The following is a 25,121-nucleotide window of genomic DNA, read 5'->3' as shown; positions in this document are numbered from 1 at the left end:
ACCACTCCCCATCACTAGAACAAGGAAAACATGCGATTATATTTTCTCCCTATCAGCTCACCAACGCGATACGAACATCGTTCCATGCTCCTTTGGTTGACATCTTACGCGTTATCATCTGTTTTGTTAATTGATAATGATGTTCTCTTTTTAAGTTTGGAAAGCTGTAGATTTACGTAGAGCATGGCCACTAGCGAGCGCACTGATGGAAGGGATACTCCACTCCCCAACCTTTCAAATACTTCCATATATCCAAGATTCAACAGTTCCATCTTAGAATCTACGTCCTCATTGCTCAACCTGGACCTGGAATGTGTTTGTTCACAATGGTAGAAATATTCAAGTCGGTATTCATAAAGGTGTTCTTGTATTCAGTTCTTGTGGTGTCCCTATGTTCTATCAGTCCGTGCATTGAGCTTATTCGGCATAGCTTCTTCCCTCTCTCGAGCCTCCTCAAGCTATCTACTAGGTATTTAGCTCTCGAAGCTATTGTAGTACCCTGCACTTGAGAGAACTTCCATTAAGTAGGTACCTCCCACTCACCTCTTCACTTGAATTTCGTGATATCACTGAATCCTTACTCCCATCACAAATCGATCTCCCACTTTATAACGCAAATAAATCTCAAGATGTTCAAACGTCCTGCTGCCGCGGGCATGTCTTCATTCACGGGTCCTGCCAAGAAGCAATGTTTAACGAAGCCCCCTGTCAAAGAATGTTTATCTCTCAGCAAGGATGACTTGGTTTCCAAAAAAAAATCATTTGGAAGTTGTGCAGCTTTTGATGGATCTCAGAGGTGCTTATCAACATCTGCTACTTGAATATCGAGAAAAAATTGAAAAATTGAAAGATATGAAACATGAGGCTCAAGAACATTCTGCAGCAATTGAGGAGCTGGAAGATGAATTATCAGATTACAGAAAAATTCCATATTGCAGATTCGCCAATCAAATTGCAGAAGTCACAAGACTCATACATGGCAACGATCAATTGGAGGCTAGGACTACCAACAATGAGGAAATCCTCGGCATTCTCCTCGAGGGTAACAAGGAATTCAAGGAAATAATGGACGAGCTTAAGACTTTGAACAAAGATAATGCGACGAAGATCGCACGGCTCGAGGCGTAAATTGCGAAAGTAGCAGCTGAGCCAAGAAGGAATACTGCTGTGGCAAAACAAAATTCTTTCGATGTAAGACAGCAGGCAGAACAACTACAGGAAGTGATGCGCAGTGCTATTCGAGTACAAATAAAATGGGCGTATGTGTTGAATCCCTTTATCTCCTAGCCTTCCTGATGTTTCCCTCTCTTAATATCACTCCCATCCCTATCTATGCCTTTTAAACTTCCTTCTCACGCAACAAAATCTCATCATCTATTATCTTCTATAACATCGAGAATGCAGAAACCAACTGACTCTCATTTCTATCAGACCAAGTTGCAAGACTTCCGGAAAACGCTGGTCTTATACCTGCGTAGTTCCATCTGCAGATGTCTTCTATACTCTTTATAATATGGACGCCGCGACTGAGCTCGCAGCAAAGAAACAGTGGAAGCAGAAGAAAATTAGTATACAGGGCTTCAAAGAGATCGTCGGTAGTTGCTTTGTCAAGGTAGGTTTTATTTTCTATCACACTTCATACCGTTTGGTCTTCGATGGTAGCGGAAGGGTCAGAGTGTTGGATCTACATTCTGGGAAATCAAATATATCGAGGTTCCGATCAAATACTAACAGCGAAATATAGATTCGATACAACTCCTTGGAGCTCGTTGGCAAAGATGTCTTTTTGAAATGGAATGCAGGAGCAAACAGCTTTACTGTCAGTGGGAAATACGGTGTTACCGCCATAGCCTACCTAGAGTGAACTTCTAGTTTCTAGTTTCTTCTTTATTTTTCTATCTAATGCTGAGGGGGGTTGGATATCACTGGAGATATTCGTTCATTCATGGGGGTAGCAAGCTCAAATTGTACTATACGGCTCAAGTTATTATAAGTGATGATATTATCATTGTGAAATTGGAAAGAAAGAGCTTCTCAAGACGGTTGCTTCGTATTATGTACACAACATCCTGGACATGCTGTGAGAGGTCATTTATCTGAGGAGAAGAGTTTCTGGACCATTATGTTGAAACAATTTAGTTCAAATTCAATGATAAACATACCACTAGACGTTCCAAAGCTCGAGAACATGCAGCGATGTCACCATCATGGTTTTCATCAATTATTGATAACATTGCTACCTGTTTTTTTGAGCCTCGTTCGAATATTTTTATCAACTACCCAAATCTACTTATATCAATGGAAAATTGTGCTTAAATCTTGTGCTTATGGTTCTGTTGTTTTGATCGTGATGACAAGAAATCATTTTCGGTTATGGAAACTCCAAGATTGTAGGTGAGGTCAATAATTCAAACTTTTGAATAATCACATATACTACGTGAACATAATTCATTAATTACCTATACTCCTGGCCATCTATATCTTGCCTCAGTTTCCCATTCCAATGGAAAGGACTTCAATATCTTTTTTTCCTCAATCGCCTTTAATGCTACAACTTTGCGTGTGTCAAGCTATGCAATCTTGTCTTCTTCAATGGCTATAACTAGTAGCGTAGAGACCATTGCGTCTTCATTAATCGATAATGAAGTTGAGGAAAATTATGAATTCGAAAACAATAGTTCTGCCGGTAAGTAAGACGAGAAGTCGACAAACTCTATACTATCGATGTGGAACGATTAATGCGAATACTGCTATTTCTCACCCTTTTTTCATAGCTTAGAAAATTAAGGAGTTTAGATGGTTCCTCGCATCCGTTCATTCGTTTTTGGAAAATTTCTCTGTGGGCTGGATACTGCTATTACCACCAATATTCAAGGAAGATATAAGCATTCTGCTTATAGAACAGATGACTTTGTCGGCAGAAAGATGTGAAATCGTTAAGAGTTGGAATAGGGGAGTTTGGTGTATGGAATTGTAAATAGATAAGGTCGAATGTTTGAAGTTCTGCAAGAGCTTTCTGATGAGGCAGACGCTTCGCTAATGCTGATTTATAACAGGTCACAACTCTGTAGAGATCATGGATCTGCGGAACTTATCCTAAGAGTCTGCTCTGGGAATAGGTTAGGATTCGTCTTTTCAAAATCGGGTATATCATTAATGTGTTGATAGGGCACTGGGTCTACTGTGTTCAATGTTCTTAATTCTTCAAGCGAAAAGCCAACTGATCGCAATGAATGATTGGTATTGACGGAATCGGGCATCTTGACATTCATTTAAGAGTTGAAGAATTTCAGTTTGTCTAAGCACAATGCTAAATCAGTTCCATTCATAGCTTGCTTCAAAAATGGGGTATGAGGTACTTGCCTTCTGAATAATCGAGTGCAAAAAATATGAAGCTATCTCTTTTATTAACAGTGCTGACTATGCTATCCCATTTCAGCCGCCAAAGGTGCCAGTATTAACGGATCACTTGATAGACTCATTGCAACTGCTCCCGTCTGAAAGGGCGGGAGCATCTACCTCCCATTTTCAGAACCTGAAGCGAAGATTTCGCTCTCGTCATTGAACTTGAGAATCTGATGCTTCCTAATATGCCGCTGTTGTTGAATGGCATTACCGTACAGGGGAATTCGTTGGTGTCACGAATTGCATAGACGAATGCTAGCTTTTGTAGCAGCGAATGTGCGAAGACTACGGTGCGGGAGTTCATGGCTCGAGAGGGTATTGAAGTGGCATTTGGGGTCTTGAGGGGGAAATGAGGTACTGGCGGTTTTTGGTTGTGTAAAAGGAGAGGCTTAAGTAGAAGGATCCGGGAGTTGTGTGCATTAAGCTTTAAATCTTTCGAAGGATGCTGGGAATTGGTAAAGAATTGATATGGAAGAAATCTCTGGGGACGAAAGAATCTTCAAGATATCGCGCTCAGTTGGATTAATTGACTAAGATATTAGTGCTGTTCCTGCTCCCATGTGATATGATGTGCTATTAGATCTCTCTGCACTTGCTTTAGATGTGATACCTTAAAGTTGCCGTGCCTTTCTCCCGGATAACATTTGCCATTTTCATCCGCCATCTGCCATAAACTTGAAATTTTGTAGCCTCTAGTTATTACGCAGGCTCCAGGACGTTGTATAGAATGGGTAACGTATCGATTAGACGATTTATTGGATGGAAAGGCCTGATGGTAAGGTAATATTGGTTTCCCCTAGACCTCTCTCTTTTTACTTTCGCAACGTCCAGTATAACACCTCGTGTGACCTTGCTTTGTACACAGTTTGAAGATATTCACTGGAAGAAACCTGGAATGCTGTACTGAGCGTGAACAGATGTCGAGGAAGTGGTGAAACTGCTAGAGAGACGGCGAAGATACAGATGACCGTACTGGGGGTGGATCGTCTTGGTCATGAATCTTTGATGGATAATTTCACAACGCAAGAAGGCTGGAGAAACGATGTTGGAGAAAAAATCAAGGAAAGAAGCAGAGAGAAACAGAGAGAGGTCGATAGATGCGAGTTTCATCCTGTTTGGAACGATACGATGCGTGTGGATACTAGATGTGCTGCTACCGAGGACCGTGTGAGATTGACATGGAGTTTGATGTTAAACTTACGATTATCATCAGGAGAAGAAGGCAAGATGTGCTTCACTGGATGCCTTTTCAGAGTAGTAGACGCTGCAACTCTCATGGTCTGTTAAGCAATCATGAAGATAAATGAATTGAGAATTTTCCGACACTAGATTTGGAAGGAGCGATGCAGTGATCAAACCGCGATTAGAAACTTCATATATCTACACAACATAATTACTACTTAAAATCAATTGTTCAACATTCAAATCATTACATGAAAATCACGAGATCAAAGCGTCACTTTTAGCGAAATATCATCCATCCATGGAGGGGGAATTCTTTTACGATAGGATAGTCTGCGAATACATTCGACACATTTCGTATCTGCTGAATAGCAATTTTTCGATGTCTAGCCCTCCTTAATCCCTCCACTGAAGCTCAGATCTGGCTGAATTTGGAAACTTCGCTCACAGAGATAAATCTAGGTTCTCGCGAAATCGAAACTAAAAAGGGCGCTAAAATATAGTCACTTAGTAGTACATAATGTTTATTTTCCAGCTAGACAAATTGTAAATCACCATGCCAGTTCAAATGGAAATTCCTATGCGTATTTTTTCAGCTCCTGTAAACTCTTCTATTATTCTCATATCATTTGGATCATTCGTATCATCTCGACAACAAGAAGAATTCGTATCAAACATACAATCAAAGGTAAGATACATCATATTATCATTCTAACAGATTTGAAGCTCAAAGATTTAGTAACTTCCAACCAGTATCTTACAACAGCAACCATGACAACGATTCGACTTCAGACCAAGGTGATGAAGGCCACACGGGCCAGAAATGAGAGAGCTCGACGCCGTAACAAAGCCTCTATTCAAGCTTCTTTGGCAGATGATGGGAGAAGGAAAAGCACTCCTCCATCCCAGTCTGTCGCCGCAGTCAAGCCAGAGAAACTCAAGGCTCGTATCTCAGGCTTCAAGAATGGTGATGCCGCTTCTCAAGCAGTCCTCGCTGCCGAACCAAAGAAGCACACGATACTCATCCCGGGACCCAAGAAGGCTGAAGCCTCTGCCCAAACAATTTCTGCTGGAAAGGTGAAGGCTGAAGAAGAAGATGATGAAGAAGATTCAGCTCGTGTTGTCCTGGCCCGAACATTGCCATATAAGCCAACCCGGTTGAGATTCACTCCTGGGAAGCCAGCAGTTGTGGTTTGAAGACGAGAGGGGAGATAGGATGGAGATGGAACAGGAGAAGTTGTACTAGGCCAAGGGTAGAATGACACAAATAATTGTTCTGTTATGCATCTTGGGAACATACCACAGCGACACCGGAAGAACCATTGATATACCTATCTGCTTCTTCATTATTTGGCCCTGAATCTATTCTGACGGTCATACAGCTAGATAATCTAATAGATTTTTTTTTACTGATATTTGTACTTTTTATATCATGTCTATGATCATTGTGACAGTAATTTGACAATAGGATACTACAATGTTCAGTTCTTACTCAGCCACTAGATGTCAAATTCCAATATTTATAATTTTCCAAAGAGATAGATATCAAACAGACGCTTCTTTTCACTAATCTGTGCGGTTTGAAAACGATATATAATCATAATTGTGACAGTAACCTGATAACGGAATATGGCATTATGCAGTTTTTGCACAATCAACTGAATGCCAGTTTCCAATACTTGGAAGGAAAGTACGTAAGTCTCCCCTTCGAGAGCTCCTTCCATGACGGTGCAGCCAGCACAGCCAGCACGTGTGATCTCATGGTTTCCCCCTAGACACAGATAGCTTCCTACTAGCATATACTAATTCCTCGTCCATGACTCTGCAAGCTTCACTTTCGATTGAGCACGTGGGTGTTCTTGCTAAAACTGAATGGTTAAATGTATGCCCCCAGTCGAATGTTCCTTCCTTTCCTTTAAAATATCACCATCTTAAGAATCCCATCTCAAGAATCCCATCTCAAGGACCCCATCTCACTGGAAAGAACGTAATCCAATATAGATTTCAAAACCTCAAGAGCTCAATACGAAGGTAAGCTACCAATCATACAAACTGCATTCCTCCCATGATAGTTCTCTCATATAGTTCTCACAAAGCACGACACTCAGCCACGAATCAACATCGTCCACCCACTCATTCTCGACAAAAAACGAAACAATGGCACGAATCGAACTAGCACCACGACCCAAAGTGGCACGGGGAAACCTCATTCCCAAGATGGCGCCCGTTGTAACACAATCCCTAGCTCCAAAGCCAAGGAAATCCTCCAAGAGAGGTAACAAACGTAGAAGGGGTAAGACTTTAATCACAAAGGCAGTCGAGAAACTCGCTGCCGTTCTCAAGAGGCCACGGTCTACGAATATTGAAAAGGCCGAGGCCTGTTTCAAAGTTACGTATGCAAAGATGAAAGCATACGAACAGGAAGAAGAGGGCAGAGGAAAATGGAACGCCGCTGCTGCAAGGAAACTCGAAGCTCGACTTGGCAAGACTTTCCATGAGGATAAAATGAATGAATATCTTGAAGCTGCCAAAGAAGAGTGTAGAGGGGCGTCTGATATCTACTGCGGAGTTCCTAATCTGCCAGAATTCCTTCGAACGGAATTTTGGACCATAGTGGAATACTGGAATCAATACCCTGGCGGCAGAGAGGGTACATTTATTGTTTACAAGTATGATATGCCAGATGGTGGTATCAGATTTGCGTTAAGAGATGGAACTCAAGTAAAGACTGGGCGCTCAGATGACGTCGGTCTTTATGACAAAGGGGGTAATATGCGATAGAGTGGTGGTCACGAAGGATCTCTTTCCTGCATTTTGGCAAACGTTTTTTTTTGTATATAATAGTATCAACGTAGCGATGAGTGCGCACCTCATGATCATACACTTCATAATGTAATCAATAATCCATACATAATAACGCTTACATTTGGTGAAAATCAATTGCGTATTGAAATGACCAATAATTGATAGCATCATACGTTGTGCAAACATCCAGAGCAATAGCCACGGCTTATCGCACAGTTTGAACTTTTAAGATGGCCGACATTCCGGCTTTGAAAACAAAGAACACACTTATCGGTTTCAAATCTCGACTTCTCTTTCCTCAATTTTTTCTGGGTTGAGATTAAAACAAATTTTAACAGATCCATTCTCACCCTACAGCATTCTCGCTTAAGCGTGTCCAACTCGCGTAAATTACAGCAGAAAAGGCCATGGTGTCGGAAATGTAGGTGGTCTATAACTTCGACCTCTATCATATAATGAATCAAATCTGTATGAATAATACATCCTACATCGAGGTTGTCGCTTCATAACTTCAATCACATATACATATCTTGGCTTGCAAAACACAAACTTCGAGGAATTACATAAGATTTTCATTTTCTACATTAAAGTTTATTTGGGAAAATAAGCGATCGTGGGGCTAATACCATGAAACTGGATGCCCCAGATACACAATGATCAATGAATTTATGGGGTTTGAAAGTACTACAGGGATTTCGATATGGTGAAATACGTGAAGCTCATGCAATAAACAAGCACGACGATTTTAATGCTTCAATGATTGCTCGAGAATTTTACTGGTGAATAATTTCTTTCCCAACTCGATATTTCAAAGATCACCCAGAGCTTGATTCAGGAATATTGAACTCGTTATTCCCGGCATACTGCTCATTTTCCCCCCACCCATATAGCTGTCTTTTCAGAAGTACAGATTGCAAGAAAACATTTCTAGACTTGTGGAATGACGAAAACATAAATGTTTGTCGGCAAAAATGACTGTCTACTGTGACTAGCGCTTGAAACCAGACGTATTGAGCGGACTAAGGATGAAAATGGTAGAAGCTAGATACCCGGCCAAGTTATTTAGCTTAATATGAAGCCCAAATAGAAATCTCAAGCCCTATATATAAGAGAAATTGTGACTTCAACCCTCTTTCTTTCTAAACCCGCATCCAAACTCAACTCTAGATATCAGTATCATAGCTATTTATATTCACTCGAAATAAACAGATTCTACTATCAATTCAACCACCATCACGACAACAATACCGACAAAAATGACATCGCCAAAGGCAAAATTGAAACCAAAGGGTAAAGCTCCAGCTTCAATCTCTCATCTTGCAGCTGAACCAATCGGTGCTTCTTCTTCAACACCTACAGGAACAATGTCATCAACCAATAAATCAACCAAAATAAAGCTTCAGTTCAAGGACAAGAACTTTGCCTTGCGTAACCCTTCCGAAGGTGCACCAGTCGGTGCTTCTTCGTCTACACCGACAGGAATAATGTCATCAACCAATAAATCAACCAAAATCAAGCCTCAGATCAAGAACACTACCTCTCGCCCTTCTTTGACAGGGGTACCAAAAGATCGGCGTGTCCAAGAGCGTAATCCGTCTAGATCTTATAAAACCCAAACGGAGACACTAATGAAAACGGAGCTCCAGGCTCACGAGAACGAGTCTGCTGCCTCAAAAACTTCTGATGGATATGCAGCCCACGACAATTCTTCTCCTTCTACTGTGGTTCATACAGACGAAATACCAGTAGAAGTACCATCGTTGGAAAACCCCTTGGAGCTGCTTCCCCTCGCCAAGCTTAGATCACGGGCCGAAGCTGCAACAGCCAAGGCTTCTCCTTCGGTCCAAACAGGAAAAACGCCATCAACAAAGCCATCGAAGGTAGTAATCTTGAAGCTCCCCCCCGCCAAGCTTGCTGCACTTTCCACTTCTACACAAGCTGTACCGAGTGGACCTTCTTCGAAGGTCACCTCTTCTTCCTCAAACCTTGCTTCCTCTACAATCGAGGCACCTCCTCTGCCCATCGCCGCCGATCCAAACGTTACTTATTCAAGTAGGGGAAGAATGATAATCAAGTCGCAGAAGGCAAGAGAACAGGGTTCCGGAAACAATGCAGTCGCGCAGAGTTCAGTCGCACAGAGTTCAGTCGCCCAGAATTCAGTCGCCCAGAATGCAGGGCAAAAGCGAAAGGCTAATGAAGCTGCTACCTCCTCGAAGAAGCGAGTTAAGTTCGCGGATACCGAAGACCACGAGTCGGCAGACACCACTCCAACACACAGGGTTACGGTGGCTCGACGAACAATTATCAAGATTGGAACACGCTCTCCACTTCTACGAAGCAAGGCTCGAGCGGAAGCAGTACTTGAAGCATTGAAAGAAGCTCGAAGCCGGGCTCATTTGTTAGCATGGCAAGAAGAGGAAGAAGAAAGGAACCGTCATGCAAGAGCAAAGATGGGAAATCTTGTCCGGGACTGGTTGGCTCTCGAGGCACAGAGAGATCTCGAAGCCGAACAAGCAAATACGGGAGCTCTTTAGACTCGAAATATGACGAGTATCAAAAGTACTGCCTCCAGAATGGCGTACAGCAACACTGCTCTTTCTCAATTGGCCATCAGGTTCATGCACCTTGTATGACTGGCAAGAATAATCCATAGCCATAGAGAAGGAAAGTAGTAGCTGGCTTAGCATGTACGACTGCAATTTGTCATTGAGGTGGCCTGCAAATACTCGAGTTTGTTGGGCATATAGTGACGTATTGTCGTTGCCCCGGAGAATTTGTTTTTATAATTTACTGATGGAATTACTGCGTTTTTTGTTTTTGAATTTTAATGGAGATCGTGGTGAGGGCGTACGCGTACCTTCCTGATACATACATTACTTTGGATCTGGAATGTATGGACCCATGTTATCTGAACTTCACAGCGTCCAATTTGGGAATGGTTTTGTTTGATATTTTCGGCCTGTATCTATGAATACTCGGTTCTCAATGGCTTTTCTGGTGCACATGTTGTAACTCGTCGAATCTTATCAACGAAATATTAATTGTAGACGGGCTCTTTTTGGGGAATCGTCTAAAAGCGGGAATGTATTTATGGATGAAGGGCATCCAAGCGTGTTTATGCGTTTTACATAGATAGAATGGAAAATTGGCAAAAAATGGAATTCCAACAATGAATCCTGTGAAGTTAACGCAAATGTAAGTGAATGTTGAATTCTAAATGATTGCCCACGTCGATATCAGAGCACCTGTGAAAGAAGTAGAATCTTACGCCTCTGAAGATGGAAGGCACACCTTGAATCGTATGCATAGTTGTATTGACATCAGAAGATTAATGTGAAAATCTGGCAGGTTCACGTACCTAGGTTGTGTGTTTTGGCACACATGCTTTACCGAGATTGAGCGCAGAACTTCAACGGTTTTCTCAATATAGTGGCAAAAGTGCATTCAAATACAGGAACTTTGTGTGAAATGCTACGATTGAACTTGCGACTCCGATATTACTATTTCTACATCATATCTTCCATTTGCGTTCCTATTGTTGTCTTCACAGTCACCTGAACTTGAAGGGGACTTAGTTCGAGACGACGTCAAAGAACTCTCAAATATTACATAAGCAGATAAGATAAGCAAGCGAGGCTGAGGAACCTCATGGAAAGGACAGCTTTTGGACTTGGGTAATTACTTTAAGGACACACATACAACCCATCATAATTGCGACAAGCAAACTCTCGTCGACAACCTCTCAACTCAAGAATCTTGACTATCAATCAGACCATCGCAATCGACAAAATGGAGGAAACTGAGACTTTTACCCTTTTACCATTACATATCGATTATCAATCGAAAGCCCTCTCCACCTCCTCCAATTCCAAAGCCCTCAATGAAGAGTTAGAAGAAATCAATACACTCTGTCGCACTCTCCTTGCGATAGAGTCGCCAATTCCTCCTCCACCGGTACCCGTAAACCCAAAACGTTCCGCCGGAATTACCAAATTGCGAGAAGCAGGCAACGGCGAGTTTCGAAAAGGTAGACATGGAGAAGCTATAAAAATGTATACTCTAGGCTTGGAAATGGCATTAAAGAGACCACTTTGGGAACCATGCGGCTTGGTTAGAGATGAAGTGTCAGGATTGTATGCGAACAGAGCGCAGGCGCATATGGCGTTGCAGAATTGGGTTGAGGGGGCTTTGGATGCGGAGAGTAGTGTGGAGGCTAAGAGAGGTGGAAATGCGAAGGCTTGGTGGAGGAGAGGAAAGTGTTTGATGGAGATGGGTAGGTTGGATGAGGCGAAGGAGTGGCTTGGACGGGGATTGGAAATGGAGAATAATGAAGGGGATCTGGTGGCTTTGTTGAAGGAGATTGAGGCGAGGGAAAAGAAGACTTTACATGTTTAATTTGGAGGGTTTGTGGATGGGAATGGTATGGGGATATGTATGGCATAGAGATATGGAGTCGAGGCGTTTTTTTGCTGGGTTCAGGGACTTAATTACATCTAGTATGTATATGAATTAAAGATCGGTTTGACTTGGCTGGGAGTCCAGTATACAATACTCGCAGAGATTTATGCTACATGCTATATGCTTCAAAAAGTTTGAAAGTCAGGAACGGCATTGAAATATCACTCTATCTGGTCATTGATATCTTGAGCAAATTTAATTTTGAATCGTTACAATTACACCCAAACAAATCACTGTTGCTTCACATCTAGAAGATGTGCCTGAGCAAGTCGGGATTGTGTCAAACTTGTAGTGACATTCTATATCCTTATTGATCATCTATATGTACTTCCGATTCAACAAATCCCAATCATCATTCCTATTTTAAATCGCCACTCGAACATTCTCTCCAACCTGCTAAACATTAAGTATCTCCAGACTCCAGTAAACACATTCTACACTGTCCTGGAGATCCATATCTCACCCTTACCCTCAAAAGCACGAGTGTCCTATCAACACCCAGCCCCGTTTCCATCCCTATCTCTATCTTGAACTCATAAGACTCTCCAACGAAGCTCCTCCATCGAACGCTTGAAACATCCGATCTCGTTCCTCGGGCACCAACTCCCATTTCAACATATACTCCACCAACACACGTTCAACACTCGATCCATCCGTCGAGAGCGCTTCGTGCTCCCGTGTACTAAGTAGCCCGCACTGGCCTGCAAGTACTATTTCTTCCAACTTCAATCTATGGAATACATCCTTGTGTTGAGCATTATTCAACTCGTCATACGGTGGCTTAAGATCGATAGTATCTAGTTTGGCGATTCCTCTCGCAACATTTCTGGCTAGATGAAGAATACGTGCTGTAGAATACCGTTCATTTTTCAACGCAGCAAGCATATCCCATTCTTCATCGAGCAAACTGATCTCCGAACCGAAATATTCTCGAAGCGTCTGTGATGTTACATCACCAAAAGCGCTTGCCGCATCGATCGTCTCAGCAGACGGAAATGGATAATAACTCGTTCTCGTACCAAGATACTTAGTACACTCTCGCTTACACTTCTCACTCATTTTCCAGTCTACAAACCCCCGATTGAATCCCTGGATGACCACATGCATGAAAAAATCCATCGGACACAACCCCAGCGCTTCATGATACTCATCAATCGGCGACTCCGAAAGATAATCTTTCCACAACAATACATAATGCCACGCCTCTCTCGCATCCAACCCATCTTCTCTCACCAATCTCAAAATCTCCCGAAATCCATACGATGTATTCGCAGAATAATCAGCCAAAATCACCTCGTCGGATCGGGGGATCCCACTCACATCTTCGATGGAATGCGCGCTAGTATATGGGGGGATCAATGTGTATCTCCCCACTCGAGAACCCCAATCTTCTGGAATCCGCGAACCAATTCTCGTAGCTGCATGTTCGAGATATAGCTGCCATTTGACCAGATGTTCGAATACAGAGATAGCAGGCTTCTGAAGCATTTATATCCGCTGAGCATTCGCAGCATCTCTTTCTCGCTGCGCCCGGGGCATAATATTGCGTCGATGAGCGGGAATCGTATCCCGCGCAGCCCTAGGAGAAAGCGCGGCGAGTTGTCGCTCCAAGCGCAGATTCTCATAGCTGGTACTAGGTCGTAAGTGCGGTGCGCGCGTAAGAGTATTGGGATTCTCTAGCTCGTATGGTGATATATCTCTATTTTCTGTGGAAAGGTAAGCGCGAAATCTTGCCTCGCCAGATCGTAGCTCGGCTCTGCGTCTGGCGATTTGAATCCGCGTGGTGACGTTCGCCAGGTCGTTTTGGTATCCGGCTAGGATTCCAGAAAGATCTGGGAGTTCGCTATCATCACGCGGCGAGATGCTGCGTGAGATGTTATGGTTCACGATGTTCGACTCGGGATTGGGATGATTCCTTGCCAGTTGATAGGAGGCGAGTTGTTCTGCCATTGATGGCTCAGCGTCTTCGTAGTCTTCGATACTGCTCTGTTGTGATTGTGGTCTTCTTGAATGCATGTCGAAATCGACCCCTACCACAGAGTCTTCCACTTCGGTATTGCGCCCATCACCCAACGGGGCTCCAGGTCTCGTCAAAGTAGTGCCCGAAATTTGATCTCGAACTCCAGCGACTTGTGCTTCTAGATCAACGAGTAAAACTTGTACAGAAGGGCGAGCATTCTCTGTTTCAACTACGGCTGGTACTTCTGAAGATGTAGGGGCCATTTCTCTTCGTTCTTGAAGCTCATGAAGATATCTTTGACGGGCATTTCGCACCAAAACTCCGATCCGAAATAAGCTTCGATCAATTTCCGATCGATTGAGTATTGATGAATTGGCCGTGTAGTATGCATTTGCAGGCTCAAGGTTAGGTGGAGAATGCGATTCCAGAACTGGAGTCTCTAAGGGTAGCGCCGGGAGTCCGCTTCGAGCTCTTCGAGACGCAGTGTCTGCATTGATACCCTCCCGAGCCGATGAATCTGAGTTGTTCAAATAATTGAGAGGTATCCGGCGTTGAGGGAACGGAATAGTACCGTCTCGATTAAACTCAATCACCGGTGGTCTTGAAGTGGCATTCTCAGGGCTTGGATCCCTGGGTTCAGGATCAGCGGCCTGAGATGTCGAGGCATTTGCAGGTGCAATAGAAGCACTTGTATCGACATCTCTTACTGGCTCCTGCACTTGATTCGCAAGGCTTTGAATCACCAAACGCGTCAAAATATCACGTATTCCTGCTCGCGAGTCGGGACTAGCTTCACGAAGTCGCGCACTTTGAACTTGAATCTGAGCCTGGAGATCGCTTTCTGAATCTATGCCCGTCGAGCCTTCGTTCTCAAGCTCAGCAGTAGGTAATGGAGCAATTCTGAGCGATCGAAGCGACGTTTCCTGCTCTACCCATTCTCTAGCCATATTATTCCGACCTCCCGTCAGAGTAATATGCTGATCATCGCCGCGTACCCGACTTCCGTATGGTGATGGTGAAGCCGGTTCTGAACCTGTATATCGCCAATGGGGACTTGTGGATTGGTCTTCGGAGTCTTGATAGTGATAATGTCTTCGTTCAGGACCTGGTACTAGCTCTGGCATCGACGATGTTGCGGTTATGGATGGAGAACTCGAATCGGAGTTTTCGTCTGCGTTGTCCAAAAAATGGTTCCGAGGTTCTGGCGCAGCTGTTTCGGGTGGAGAAATTAATGGATGTACATACTCCTCGAACGAGCGTTGACGCGCAAGACGGTATGCGGAAATATAGTCGAGGATAGCACTTTGAGGGAGAGATGTGATGTGAGCTAGAGTAAGATTTGGGTCTAGATCAGGATTGAGATGGAGTGCTTCAAGAGATTGTGTGGGTGCTGATGTTGAATCTGGTGTATATGATCCAGTGTGTGGAATGTTCGTGACAGTTGAAGCGGATGACGAAACTACAGTTCTTGGTGTTCGTGTGCGTCCTCTTTGCTCAACATCGTTCTCATCATCTGAGCTTCCATTAACTGGATTTCTACCCATCGTCGCATCTGTGCTAGCCAAGCGCGCAGACTCTGGAACTGCGTCTTGTTCTTCCTCATCGAAGGAGGTAGAAGCTCGGAGTATTGACGTGGAAGGAAGATCAACAGAATCCTGAGACTCGAGACCTTCAGGGTGGAGACTTGGTGATGACATTTTAAGTTGGGAATGAATGTGTATTGATTTTGTTGGGAATGGTAAATATCGAGATGATGTAATAACTTGATAGTTGATGCTTTTCGTGTCAAATCCAATGTCAAAGTATTGATTGATGTTTTTTTATGAAGAAGAAGAGCAGACCCAAGAGATCCTTTTAAGCAAAAAGATACTGTATCTGGGAAGATTTGGATACGGTGATTAATACTAGGGTCAGATATTCACGCTCAGGTACGGACATGAGAGTGAATCTGCTGTATATTTCGAAGGCCGTATTTGTTAGGCGACAGTATTCACATTTTGGTATTTGGTTGGATTGGATGACTGATCCATTGTATATATATACGCAGATTCTTTTCAGATGTTATAACGGCTCAATATCTCAAGTTCGTGTTTCGTCATGACAAGAGCGTAGATGTAAAAATTACTTTGCTTCCAGAAAAGCTAGCTACAAGTGCTTTTCTCTTCGGAGATGGATACAGACATACATGCAAATATCCAATAAAGTTGGTTTCCTGCACAGCACAGCACATCTTCAAAACGCGCAGGATTAAAAGCGCTGCAATTTGATTGCTAGATGGTCAAATACAGTGAAATACAACGCAACAAAACACAGTAGGTATAAAGTACATACATCTCAAATGCTCGGTATATGGAATACACAAAAAAGAACAACCCACATCCACCGTCTCATTTTAATCGTTTCCATTTCATAGCATGGCCTCAAATACCAAATCTTTCGTCCCCCGGATTCGTATTATTTCTAACCAGTAGAATATTTCGACTCCCAGAACCCGCTAGTAAGCCATTTTTTGAATCTGACACACAAAATCTCTCTCGCACCCACCCAAAATTTCTCATTATCCTTCTTTATCCACTGCTCAAGATCAGCGGAGTCTCCGTACTTCTCCTACTAAGTCTTGTTCTGCTACTTTCTCCTCTTTCTCTATTCCTATTGTCGTCCCCGGGAACTTCAATCTCATCTTTGATCCTACTAGTAAGATATGCAGCAAATAAAGTACTGATGCCACCCGCAGCCATAACCACCGCAAAACTTCTGTCTCCTGGGGTCCCACGGGGCTTTTGCATGAATTTAAAGATAATGCTGCTGCCAAGTGTAGCGAGAATTTGAGGGGCTGCAACGGACATGTTGTGAATACCGAGGATGATACCTAAGTAAATTGTTAGCAATTGACAACAAAGAAGAAACATGAACGAAATGAAAATGTAAGAGCAACTTACCAGCTTGATCCTCATCCAAATCATCCTCGCCAACTATCGATTGCTGGCGTGCTCTGCGTACAGCATCACGTTTACTAACTTCAGCGCTGATGATAGCAAACGGTGCCCATAAAGTCATAGCCCACGATACACCCACTAATGCTATTAAAACAGTGGCTGCTGTAATAGATCGTACAATGAGAGTTGAAAACATGCATGCTGCGAAAAGAAGATGGCTTATGAGCCATGCACGACGAAGGGTCAGGCCAGGGATGGCGAGATTGTCCATAAATCGTGAGAAACGTGTTGTGTAACTCTTATGAGAGTATGTTGATGCGGCTGATGACGGTGCATCGTAGGACGGGGTAATGAAGAATGGTAAGACGACATTAACAGTCAACGATGTAATAGCGTACATCAAAAGAGCGAAAGTCCCAACACGAGTAGCTTGCTCGTAGAGTTTATCGATTTCTGCGGGAGTCATGTCGGGATTCTCTATTAGATATGGCTGAACATAAATGTCACCGACATAGGAGCTCGAATAAAAAAGTTGAGGGAAGAAGCCAATCCAAGCGAAGAATTCCACTTCACAAACTTGGCGAGTTAAAGGAGGTAAACGCCTGATGGAGGTAAAAACTTGTTTGAAGAATGGGATAAGTCCTGATTTTGTTTCAGGTGGAATTGGCTCGTTGCTTGGATCACGTTCTTTGATTGTAACACTGCTTATGGTGACAGTGGTAGAAAGAGCCACGCAAGCCATTAAAGAAAGTATCTTGAATTGGGTATTTCCAAAAAACCATAGATACTTTGGTAGATCAATATACCCGGCGAAGTAAGCAACAATGTTGCCAATACCTATGACGCGGCTAGCAAATGAGTTCGCAGTTTCTAGAGATAGGACTTAGTTCTTTTCAGGAAACATCACACGAGTGCTTCTAGTAACAAATACCTTGTTGGTGACTAGGGGCGCAATCAAGAATATAAGCTCTGATGGCAGCTTGCACTAAAAAATGTCAGTAAGTTTCGAGTACTAGTATATTGGCACAAACCTGTAGCTATAGCAAAATCTAAAATATAAACTAAAAGAACAGCGACAACGATGATTGAAACTTTGACGCCTTGAGATTCTTTATCTGCGCCGAATAATCCTAGAAATCCACCAACTATCTCTCTTACCCAAGCTAAGAAAACTAAAGACAGGACTGTAGCAACAGTACCTATGGCCATAAAGGGTCGTCTTTTACCCCATGGTGATCGACATCTATCACTTAGTATACCAATATATGGCTGAACCAAAGCCCCTGACATCGGTCCTGCGATCCATACCAAAGCCATTAGTGACTTGCTCAGACCGAGTGATAAAAGATATGGAGTTCCATTGGATAACTCCACTCCCCAAGCCACTTGTAAACCGCCTATACTAAGGGTCAAAAGTATCATGTACCATATCCCCTTTGTTTCCGAGAAAGTATCATTGTCATGATTTAATATGTTGCTGCCGTTAATGAGACCTTCTTCCTCTTCTTCCGATTCGGATGCGGACAAAAGCGGTGACTGTTCGTTTGCAGGTTTGTGGTCCTCCATCCGGGTATCTTGATCCCTTTTCGAGTCGGCACTCTGCATTTCATCATTCCCCTCCCCTCGAACATTGCGTGTGTCACTTTCTGCCATATTCTTTGTTGTAGGAACAGAGTACAAGACCCAAGTCGAGGATTCCGTTCAACAACTTTCAAAATCTCTCTTTGAGTTTGACCGCAAGTCCGTGGAATCACTGAAATTGTCGTTTGCTTTTGGATTTTGCTCGGAGTTTGCGGTCTGTTATAGTATGAATCAACAAGGTTGTCAATGGAGATGCAAGGCGCAATGACAACAAGGAGTCTCAGACATGAGTTGGTTCCTATGGGTTCTGGGCATCACGAGGCTGGAGTGGGCTGCTGTGCACGCGGATCAGCTTCGTCTGCTGGGATGGTCTGGTGGATCAGTGCGCAAAATCAAATGGGTATGAGGTGCATCGGAAAATTCGAGATCTGTACATGTGCGTGGTCAATACGATGTAACACAACTCGGCATGTTGAGATAATGGGAGATTGCGGAGATGAGTTGAACGAATCGTATTTTCTAAAACGAGGCTGCGAGATTCACAGATGAACAGTAGGAGGGTATGTAATGAATGATTTAAGGTCCCTTGTCAACTGATGTGAGGTGACGTGAAGGTTGATGATTAGGTGAGATGCTGCAAGTGACATGATTATGTAATTCGATCAGATATCGCAGCCTCACCACTCGAAGTACCATGAGTAAGGCTGTAATGTATGTAATCAACCAATCAAAAGAAGAAAGGAAACTTTCATAGAATTGGGAGCCTCTCAGACGTGATATGTACGATGTGCAGAGGAAATGCCAGTGGAGTCGCGGAGATGGACAAATCATACGAAGTATCAGGTAGACAGACGATGGGCCATAGCTCATGGCATACGCAATGAGAAACAAACGCGACATGACAATTTTATATCAAAATTTCATATGTAACCGCCCCCACTATCTATGAGTGTGAGAATGAGTGTGAGAGAGAAATATATACAAAGTATATCTGTCCGGTATGAGGGGTTCCGGAGTTGAAGACGGTACAATGTGAACATTGAATAGAGCAAACATTAGATCAAACATCAGACACCTGGCATTTTAATATTGAAAGAATACAATGAATTGTGTCTTCCTTTGTGAATGATACACTTGTTAAACAAATAACAATATATTTTATTCTGCGCCATTCGCAAATTTGGATGCTTTGTCGTAATTGTAATGTGATAATAAAAATGACAACCTGGCCAGAGAGATACTGCGCACTAATCATAATAGTCTCCTGTACCTAGTAGAAGGTAGCTTGATCCAAGTGATACGGAACCGAATCGTTGATAATCCACCTAGTTACTACCTTGTTCCTACCTACCTTTCCCTCCTCCACCAACTATCACCACCACGAATCCCACCAACTTCAGAAGTACTTCGTACATCTAGAACACCTCTCTCCACTCTCAAAACTAATAGATATACATGCGTCATTCTCTTACTATTCGCTGCTCGTCTCTGAGCGACTGTACAGTCTTTCGCATTTCTTCCGCATTACTTCGATAAAGTTCGCGATATCGCAATAGCTAGGTATCTCGATACTACTCCATCATGTCTGCGGCGATCGCCGGCTCTGTCTTTGAGCTTCTGAGTAAGTTTGCGATTCTGTCAATCAGGGTTGTTTGTGCGTCAGCTAATGAGTTTGGTTTGATAGAAAGACAATCTGAGGAAGAAGATCCCGACGGTATGCTATAGTGTTTCCAACATCTGAAGGAAATCCCCGAATGACAACTGATCCCATTTCCATAGCACCCGATTCATCACAGAAGGAAATATTCTCATCATGGGCTCTCTTCATCTTAATTATGCTACTCATTGTAGCCCTCTTCACAAGTTACTTGCTTCAAATCAAGAAGGTTGAAGCTGTTCATGAAACTTCCATTTCGATCTTTGCTGGTAAGTTATGTTGATCGGGCGGTTCATAGGGTATATATTAACCAATTAGGTATGACCATTGGCTTGATACTTCGAGTCAGCGCTGGAAACTCTATACAAAGTCTTGTGAGCTTCGACGATCAGATATTCTTCAATCTTCTCCTGCCGCCGATTATTCTGGCTTCCGGATACGAATTGCACCAAGCGAACTTCTTTCGCAACATTGGTACTATTCTTACATTTGCGTTTGCTGGGACTTTTATATCGGCAATTGTGCTGGGATTGGTACTGTGGTTGTACACGAGAATTCCCCTCGATGGGGTCAGTATGACATTCGTTGATGCTATATCTGTTGGAGCAACACTTTCTGCCACCGATCCTGTTACCATTCTAGCGATTTTCAACACCTATAAAGTCGACCCGAAACTTTATACAGTTATTTTCGGAGAATCGATCTTGAACGATGCTATCGCAATTGTCTTGTTTGAGACAGCGCAAAGATACAAAGAAGGTGGTAATGCAGGAACTTTGGGTCTCCTCAGTTTGTTCGAAGGTATCGGCATTTTCTTGGCGGTGTTCTTCGGAAGCTTGATTATTGGAATCATCATAGGAATTGCTACCGCTTTGGGATTGAAGTACACATACGTCAGGAGATTTCCAAAGATTGAAAGCTGTCTGATTGTGTTGATTGCCTATGCCAGCTACTTCTTCTCTAACGGTCTTCATATGTCTGGTTTGTATTCCAGAAACTCCCTCATCCAAAGTTCCACGCTAATATAAAGTAGGAATCGTCACACTTTTATTTTGTGGAATCACCCTGAAGCATTATGCATATTATAACATGTCTCGCCGCACCCAACTTACGACTAAATACTTGTTCCAAGTACTTGCGCAATTATCGGAGAATTTTATCTTCATCTACCTCGGTTTATCTTTGTTCACTGAGAAGAACTTACAATTTAAACCTCTCTTCATTATAGTTACCGTCATTGGCATCTGTGTAGCCCGATATGCCGCCGTATTTCCTCTCTCGAGACTCATTAATTGGTTCCTCAGATACCGTGCAAAGAAAAGAGGGCAGGAAGTCGCAGATGAACTACCTTACAATTATCAAGCAATGCTGTTTTGGGCTGGATTGCGCGGGGCTGTAGGTGTCGCCTTGGCAGCCGGAATGACTGGCGAGAATTCATGGGCATTAAAGGCAACTGTACTTGTGGTTGTAGTGCTTACTGTCATTATTTTCGGTGGCACAACAGCTCGCATGTTAGAAATTCTTGGCATTCGTACTGGAGTGGTCGAGGAAATCGATAGTGATGATGAATTCGACATCGAAGCTATTTCAGGCGGGAATTATTACAAGCATTCCGGATCAGGAATTGGGAACGATCCACGACGAAGCAATGGGGCAATGCACCTTGATGGTCTTGCTAGGCCAGGAAATCGTAGAAAAGCAGAGCGTGGAAGCTATGCAAGTGGTAATGCTAGTCCAAATGCTAGACCAGCAAGCATGAATCGGAAGGGTTCTAATGCAAATGGGAGGAAGGAGAACGAAAGTGAACAGGATCTTCTTGGTAGGACCGGTAGCACGAGCGATGAAGGCTTCGATAGCGATTCATCTGATCTTCCACCACCGGCCAATCGACCACCGAAGAGAAGACCATCGCCACCTCAGGATAGCGGTGATATGGGATCACCTTACCCAACTTCAGGCAGTACAAGTCGTCCTGATGCACCGCATATTACTGCATCAGGCGCAATCAGTCAATTGTTGCATGGAACGGCCGAGGATCATGCGGCATGGTTCAAACAGTTAGATGAAGGATTTATCAAACCAAAGTTACTTCTTGATGGTGGTAAAGGTCCTCATGGTGGGCCAAGCGGAAGCTAAGTCCAGTCTCATTACGGTGAACAACAATTTATTCAAAAGGCAGGATAGGGCAAGAATGGCGTTCTTTGGTGTACAAGAGGAGTTGGAATTTTGGCAGTCAGCGATTGCGAATGCATGTATGAGAATTAGATAGAATTTCCGTCCGATACTTCTTATGATATAATCAGAGAAGAAATAGAATAGTATTTGTATCACGTTGAGTTTTTCGTTTGTGTTAATTTTACTTGCAAACTATGGAGACCGGGATTGGATTTTGATGCCAAAGTTTGATGCCAAGAGTTTGGCTTATCTTGACATAGGTATGGATTGTAGTCAAGCATCACTGCGTCAAACAACAGAGACAAACTTGATGATATCTGCGTCCAGCCGTATCAATATTCCAATCAATAGCCAGCAAATCCCCAATTCCACTCCATCTATTTTGCACAGTCTCATCTCTTATGTGAGTAGTAATTCAGAGGGTTTTGAGATGAAGCAGGGTGGTTTTGTCGTCTGGATCGAGTGCTATGATGAATTCTTTCATGATTATGATTATAAGGAAGTAAATCAAGTTTTCTTCTGCGCATTTTGGGAGGTTTAGTTGTTTGATAGGTTCTGGAGATTAATAGGGAGTTTTTTTTTTGTTTGGATTTCTTGCGTTTAGTGTCTGGACGAACTTAAAACATAAGCGACGGGGTAATTAACAAGAGAATTGTACCCTGGTTATCGAGAGTTATTGTACCTTACGTTTTGCTCGTAGTAAGCGATTGTCGTTGGAGACAGAGGGACAGTAGCTGGTAAGAATGACTGTTGACACTAGCAGTGTGATACAGGTGTAGCGTATTCACTTGGATAAATAGAGTACTGTAATTAGCAGTCTCGGATGTCTGCATAGTGCACTCCAGAGGAAGGTGGATTTTTGAAAAAGTGAAGCAGAAGGGTGGTAGCCAGGTACTTACATGGGTGGCTTGGGGAGAAGATTGAGTGGTGGTATTAATCTGAGAGAAGAAATGGGATGCTCTTGTTTTATGCTTCTAGAATCTAGCTTGCTATATGCAAATTCGGGTACAACTATTTTAGATGATATATACCTTAGTATTAGTTGATTGGATAGCTATTCAGACTGTCGGTTTCTGTGCTGGGTGGCTTAATGATGTTTTTTCGATATCTTTTGCGTATTCGTTTATGTGAAGGTAGCCCGTCTTTACCTAATAAATAGGAGTTTCATCACATTCATAGGATAGAGGTTCGTTCTTAATCTTGAATCTCTAATATATTACTGCCCGAGTTTTCACTAAAACCTGAATTAGTGTACAAAACTAAAGGTCTCTACTCGTGACTCATGATACTCAAGCCGTTCTAAACTTTCTATCCTCTATTCATAGTACCATCCAGTGATGCTTCCAAAATTCCATTATTCACTTATCATTCCATTTACAATGCATTATGTCCTCCTGCTCTCAGAATCCTCAACTTCCAAATGATGAGCGTCGGTACCCGTTGTGCCCTTCTCTTCCCAAACCATACTGTCCTCTCTCTTCTCGGCTGACAAATCTGCTCCTTCATATCCGATCTTGGTGGCACTGAATCCATCAAGTTCCTTTGCGCATACAGTGTTGAGGTAGATTGGGAATGCGAAAGCGACGAAGAAACCGATCAATGGAACGGTCATGGCAATATGATAGCCTTTCTTATCGGCAAGAAGACCAGTGAGAGCGGGGAAGAGAGCACCACCTGAGACGGCGGCGACAATCCAAGAAGAACCTCTCTTAGTGTGACGACCAAGACCACGAATTGCGAGGGTGAAAATTGTGGGGAAGATGCAGGATTCGAAGAAACTATTCAGATTAGCGGTTGATTTTATGATGGGAGCAAACGAGGAAACTTACAGAACAATAGATAACATAGCAACACCAGCCTCGCCCTTAACACCAATAGCAATCGAGATAAAAAGCATAATGGCAGTCATGAATATCATGAGTACATAACGAGGTTTGACAAACATCATCATACCAGCGGCGGCGAATCTACCAATTGCAAAAAGACCTTGAGCAATAGCAAATCTATCGGTAGCAACTGCGGAAGAAAGCGAAGCACTCTCCTCAGCATACTTGATAAAGTTGGCTGCAACACCTACTTGAGCACCGACATAACAGAATTGAGCTGCAACACCAAAGAAGAGCTTGTATTGTCTGCGCATGGGTTTCTCTTCGAATCCTGTAAGACCCGCGGATTGTTCGCCTTGGAGTGCCATATCTGCATCTGTGATTTCTGGAAGTTTGCTGAAGAAGAATACAACAGCGAGGAGGAAGACGAAAGCGGCGATTCCGAGATAGGTCCATTGAACTTTTGATAAATCTTCTCCTTCGCCCTCTTTGAAGAAGACTCTGGAAGCCAAAAGGGGGGCGACAACTGAACCGACAGCCTGAAACGCTTGAGAGAGTTCAAGACGGAACTCTGAAAGACGAGGGGGACCACAGGTAGCGATGAATGGATTTGCAGAGGTTTCAAGAGTACTGAGTCCAGAACCGACAATGAACAAACTTCCACAGAACCCGGGGAAGGATCTGTAGACTGCGGAGGGCCAGAACATCAATGCTCCTACACCGTAGATGCAGAGACCGACAATGAATGTCCATCTGTATCCAAATCGTCGTACTATCCATCCGGAATATGTTAGGGGACCGATGAAGTAAGCACCAAAGTATGCTCCTTGCAAACCTCCGGCCTTGGCAGCAGTAATGTTGAGTGCGGTCTGGAACTTAGCATTCAAGACATCGAGGAGTCCGTAGGCGAAACCCCAGAGAAAAAATAGGATTGTGACAAGGGTGATAGGGTAGATAGATTGTCTGACAGTCAAGGCTGCAGCGCCAGTCAAGCCGGTATTACCAACCGATCGGTTGTCCATTACTTCGGCATTGGAAGGACGACGCTGTTCCAAGACATCTTGAACTTCGGGTTCCGTCTTCTTTCCAAACATGATGACGTCGGTAGTTGGTTCGAGGATGGTGTTGGGGAATTA

At 43.2% G+C, this 25,121-nt stretch overlaps 11 protein-coding genes across 11 annotated transcripts; 7 read left to right on the top strand and 4 right to left on the bottom strand.

Moving 5' to 3' along the window:
- Positions 1–735: 735 nt before the first annotated feature.
- Positions 736–2,146, top strand: EAE97_003664 (uncharacterized protein; the record flags this gene model as incomplete). The annotated part of the gene is made up of 3 exons (XM_038874176.1): positions 736–1,124; positions 1,432–1,612; positions 1,745–2,146. The coding sequence occupies 3 exons, from the start codon at positions 736–738 to the stop codon at positions 1,862–1,864; spliced, it is 690 nt and encodes a 229-aa protein (XP_038734785.1). The 3' UTR covers positions 1,865–2,146.
- A 1,986-nt stretch (positions 2,147–4,132) lies between these two features.
- Positions 4,133–4,692, top strand: EAE97_003663 (uncharacterized protein; the record flags this gene model as incomplete). The annotated part of the gene is made up of 2 exons (XM_038874175.1): positions 4,133–4,185; positions 4,278–4,692. The coding sequence occupies 2 exons, from the start codon at positions 4,133–4,135 to the stop codon at positions 4,690–4,692; spliced, it is 468 nt and encodes a 155-aa protein (XP_038734784.1).
- A 451-nt stretch (positions 4,693–5,143) lies between these two features.
- EAE97_003662 (uncharacterized protein) lies at positions 5,144–5,784 on the top strand (the record flags this gene model as incomplete). Its single annotated transcript, XM_038874174.1, has 2 exons — positions 5,144–5,275; positions 5,314–5,784. The coding sequence occupies 2 exons, from the start codon at positions 5,144–5,146 to the stop codon at positions 5,782–5,784; spliced, it is 603 nt and encodes a 200-aa protein (XP_038734783.1).
- A 960-nt stretch (positions 5,785–6,744) lies between these two features.
- Positions 6,745–7,368, top strand: EAE97_003661 (uncharacterized protein; the record flags this gene model as incomplete). The annotated part of the gene is made up of 1 exon (XM_038874173.1): positions 6,745–7,368. One exon carries the CDS (start codon positions 6,745–6,747, stop codon positions 7,366–7,368), a length of 624 nt encoding a protein of 207 aa, XP_038734782.1.
- Positions 7,369–8,648: 1,280 nt separating this feature from the next.
- EAE97_003660 (uncharacterized protein) lies at positions 8,649–9,926 on the top strand (the record flags this gene model as incomplete). Its single annotated transcript, XM_038874172.1, has 1 exon — positions 8,649–9,926. The coding sequence occupies one exon, from the start codon at positions 8,649–8,651 to the stop codon at positions 9,924–9,926; it is 1,278 nt and encodes a 425-aa protein (XP_038734781.1).
- Positions 9,927–11,181: 1,255 nt separating this feature from the next.
- On the top strand, positions 11,182–11,787 carry EAE97_003659 (uncharacterized protein; the record flags this gene model as incomplete). The annotated part of the gene is made up of 1 exon (XM_038874171.1): positions 11,182–11,787. One exon carries the CDS (start codon positions 11,182–11,184, stop codon positions 11,785–11,787), a length of 606 nt encoding a protein of 201 aa, XP_038734780.1.
- A 585-nt stretch (positions 11,788–12,372) lies between these two features.
- Positions 12,373–13,338, bottom strand: EAE97_003658 (uncharacterized protein; the record flags this gene model as incomplete). Its single annotated transcript, XM_038874170.1, has 1 exon — positions 12,373–13,338. The coding sequence occupies one exon, from the start codon at positions 13,336–13,338 to the stop codon at positions 12,373–12,375; it is 966 nt and encodes a 321-aa protein (XP_038734779.1).
- On the bottom strand, positions 13,339–15,507 carry EAE97_003657 (uncharacterized protein; the record flags this gene model as incomplete). The annotated part of the gene is made up of 1 exon (XM_038874169.1): positions 13,339–15,507. One exon carries the CDS (start codon positions 15,505–15,507, stop codon positions 13,339–13,341), a length of 2,169 nt encoding a protein of 722 aa, XP_038734778.1.
- A 545-nt stretch (positions 15,508–16,052) lies between these two features.
- Positions 16,053–19,087, bottom strand: EAE97_003656 (uncharacterized protein). Its single transcript, XM_038874168.1, has 4 exons — positions 17,778–19,087; positions 17,678–17,731; positions 16,750–17,616; positions 16,053–16,679 (listed from the first exon to the last, which is right to left on the bottom strand). The coding sequence occupies exons 1-4, from the start codon at positions 18,397–18,399 to the stop codon at positions 16,378–16,380; spliced, it is 1,845 nt and encodes a 614-aa protein (XP_038734777.1). The 5' UTR covers positions 18,400–19,087; the 3' UTR covers positions 16,053–16,377.
- Positions 19,088–19,683: 596 nt separating this feature from the next.
- On the top strand, positions 19,684–22,324 carry EAE97_003655 (uncharacterized protein). The gene is made up of 5 exons (XM_038874167.1): positions 19,684–19,948; positions 20,012–20,041; positions 20,107–20,253; positions 20,303–20,965; positions 21,018–22,324. Exons 1-5 carry the CDS (start codon positions 19,909–19,911, stop codon positions 22,118–22,120), a joined length of 1,983 nt encoding a protein of 660 aa, XP_038734776.1. The 5' UTR covers positions 19,684–19,908; the 3' UTR covers positions 22,121–22,324.
- A 1,219-nt stretch (positions 22,325–23,543) lies between these two features.
- EAE97_003654 (uncharacterized protein) lies at positions 23,544–25,079 on the bottom strand (the record flags this gene model as incomplete). Its single annotated transcript, XM_038874166.1, has 2 exons — positions 23,544–23,937; positions 23,989–25,079. The coding sequence occupies 2 exons, from the start codon at positions 25,077–25,079 to the stop codon at positions 23,544–23,546; spliced, it is 1,485 nt and encodes a 494-aa protein (XP_038734775.1).
- Positions 25,080–25,121: the final 42 nt, after the last annotated feature.

Source organism: Botrytis byssoidea (genome assembly GCF_014898295.1).
Source record: "Botrytis byssoidea strain MUCL 94 chromosome Unknown BBYS_006, whole genome shotgun sequence".
NCBI lineage: Eukaryota > Fungi > Ascomycota > Leotiomycetes > Helotiales > Sclerotiniaceae > Botrytis > Botrytis byssoidea.
The sequence above is the reverse complement of the archived record's forward strand: the minus strand, read 5'-3'. Positions and strand labels throughout refer to the sequence as shown.

What these genes read in the sequence shown, in the direction of transcription:
- EAE97_003656 (XM_038874168.1), bottom strand. Translation starts at nt 18,399, where the DNA reads ATGGCAGAAAGTGACACACGCAATGTTCGAGGGGAGGGGAATGATGAA. An exon ending in AGATTTTGCTATAGCTACAG is followed by an intron (nt 17,732 to 17,777) that starts GTTTGTGCCAAT and finishes GACATTTTTTAG; the next exon opens with TGCAAGCTGCCATCAGAGCT. An exon ending in CGCCCCTAGTCACCAACAAG is followed by an intron (nt 17,617 to 17,677) that starts GTATTTGTTACT and finishes TCCTATCTCTAG; the next exon opens with AAACTGCGAACTCATTTGCT.
- EAE97_003655 (XM_038874167.1), top strand. Translation starts at nt 19,909, where the DNA reads ATGTCTGCGGCGATCGCCGGCTCTGTCTTTGAGCTTCTGA. An exon ending in CTCTGTCTTTGAGCTTCTGA is followed by an intron (nt 19,949 to 20,011) that starts GTAAGTTTGCGA and finishes TTGGTTTGATAG; the next exon opens with AAAGACAATCTGAGGAAGAA. An exon ending in TGAGGAAGAAGATCCCGACG is followed by an intron (nt 20,042 to 20,106) that starts GTATGCTATAGT and finishes CCATTTCCATAG; the next exon opens with CACCCGATTCATCACAGAAG.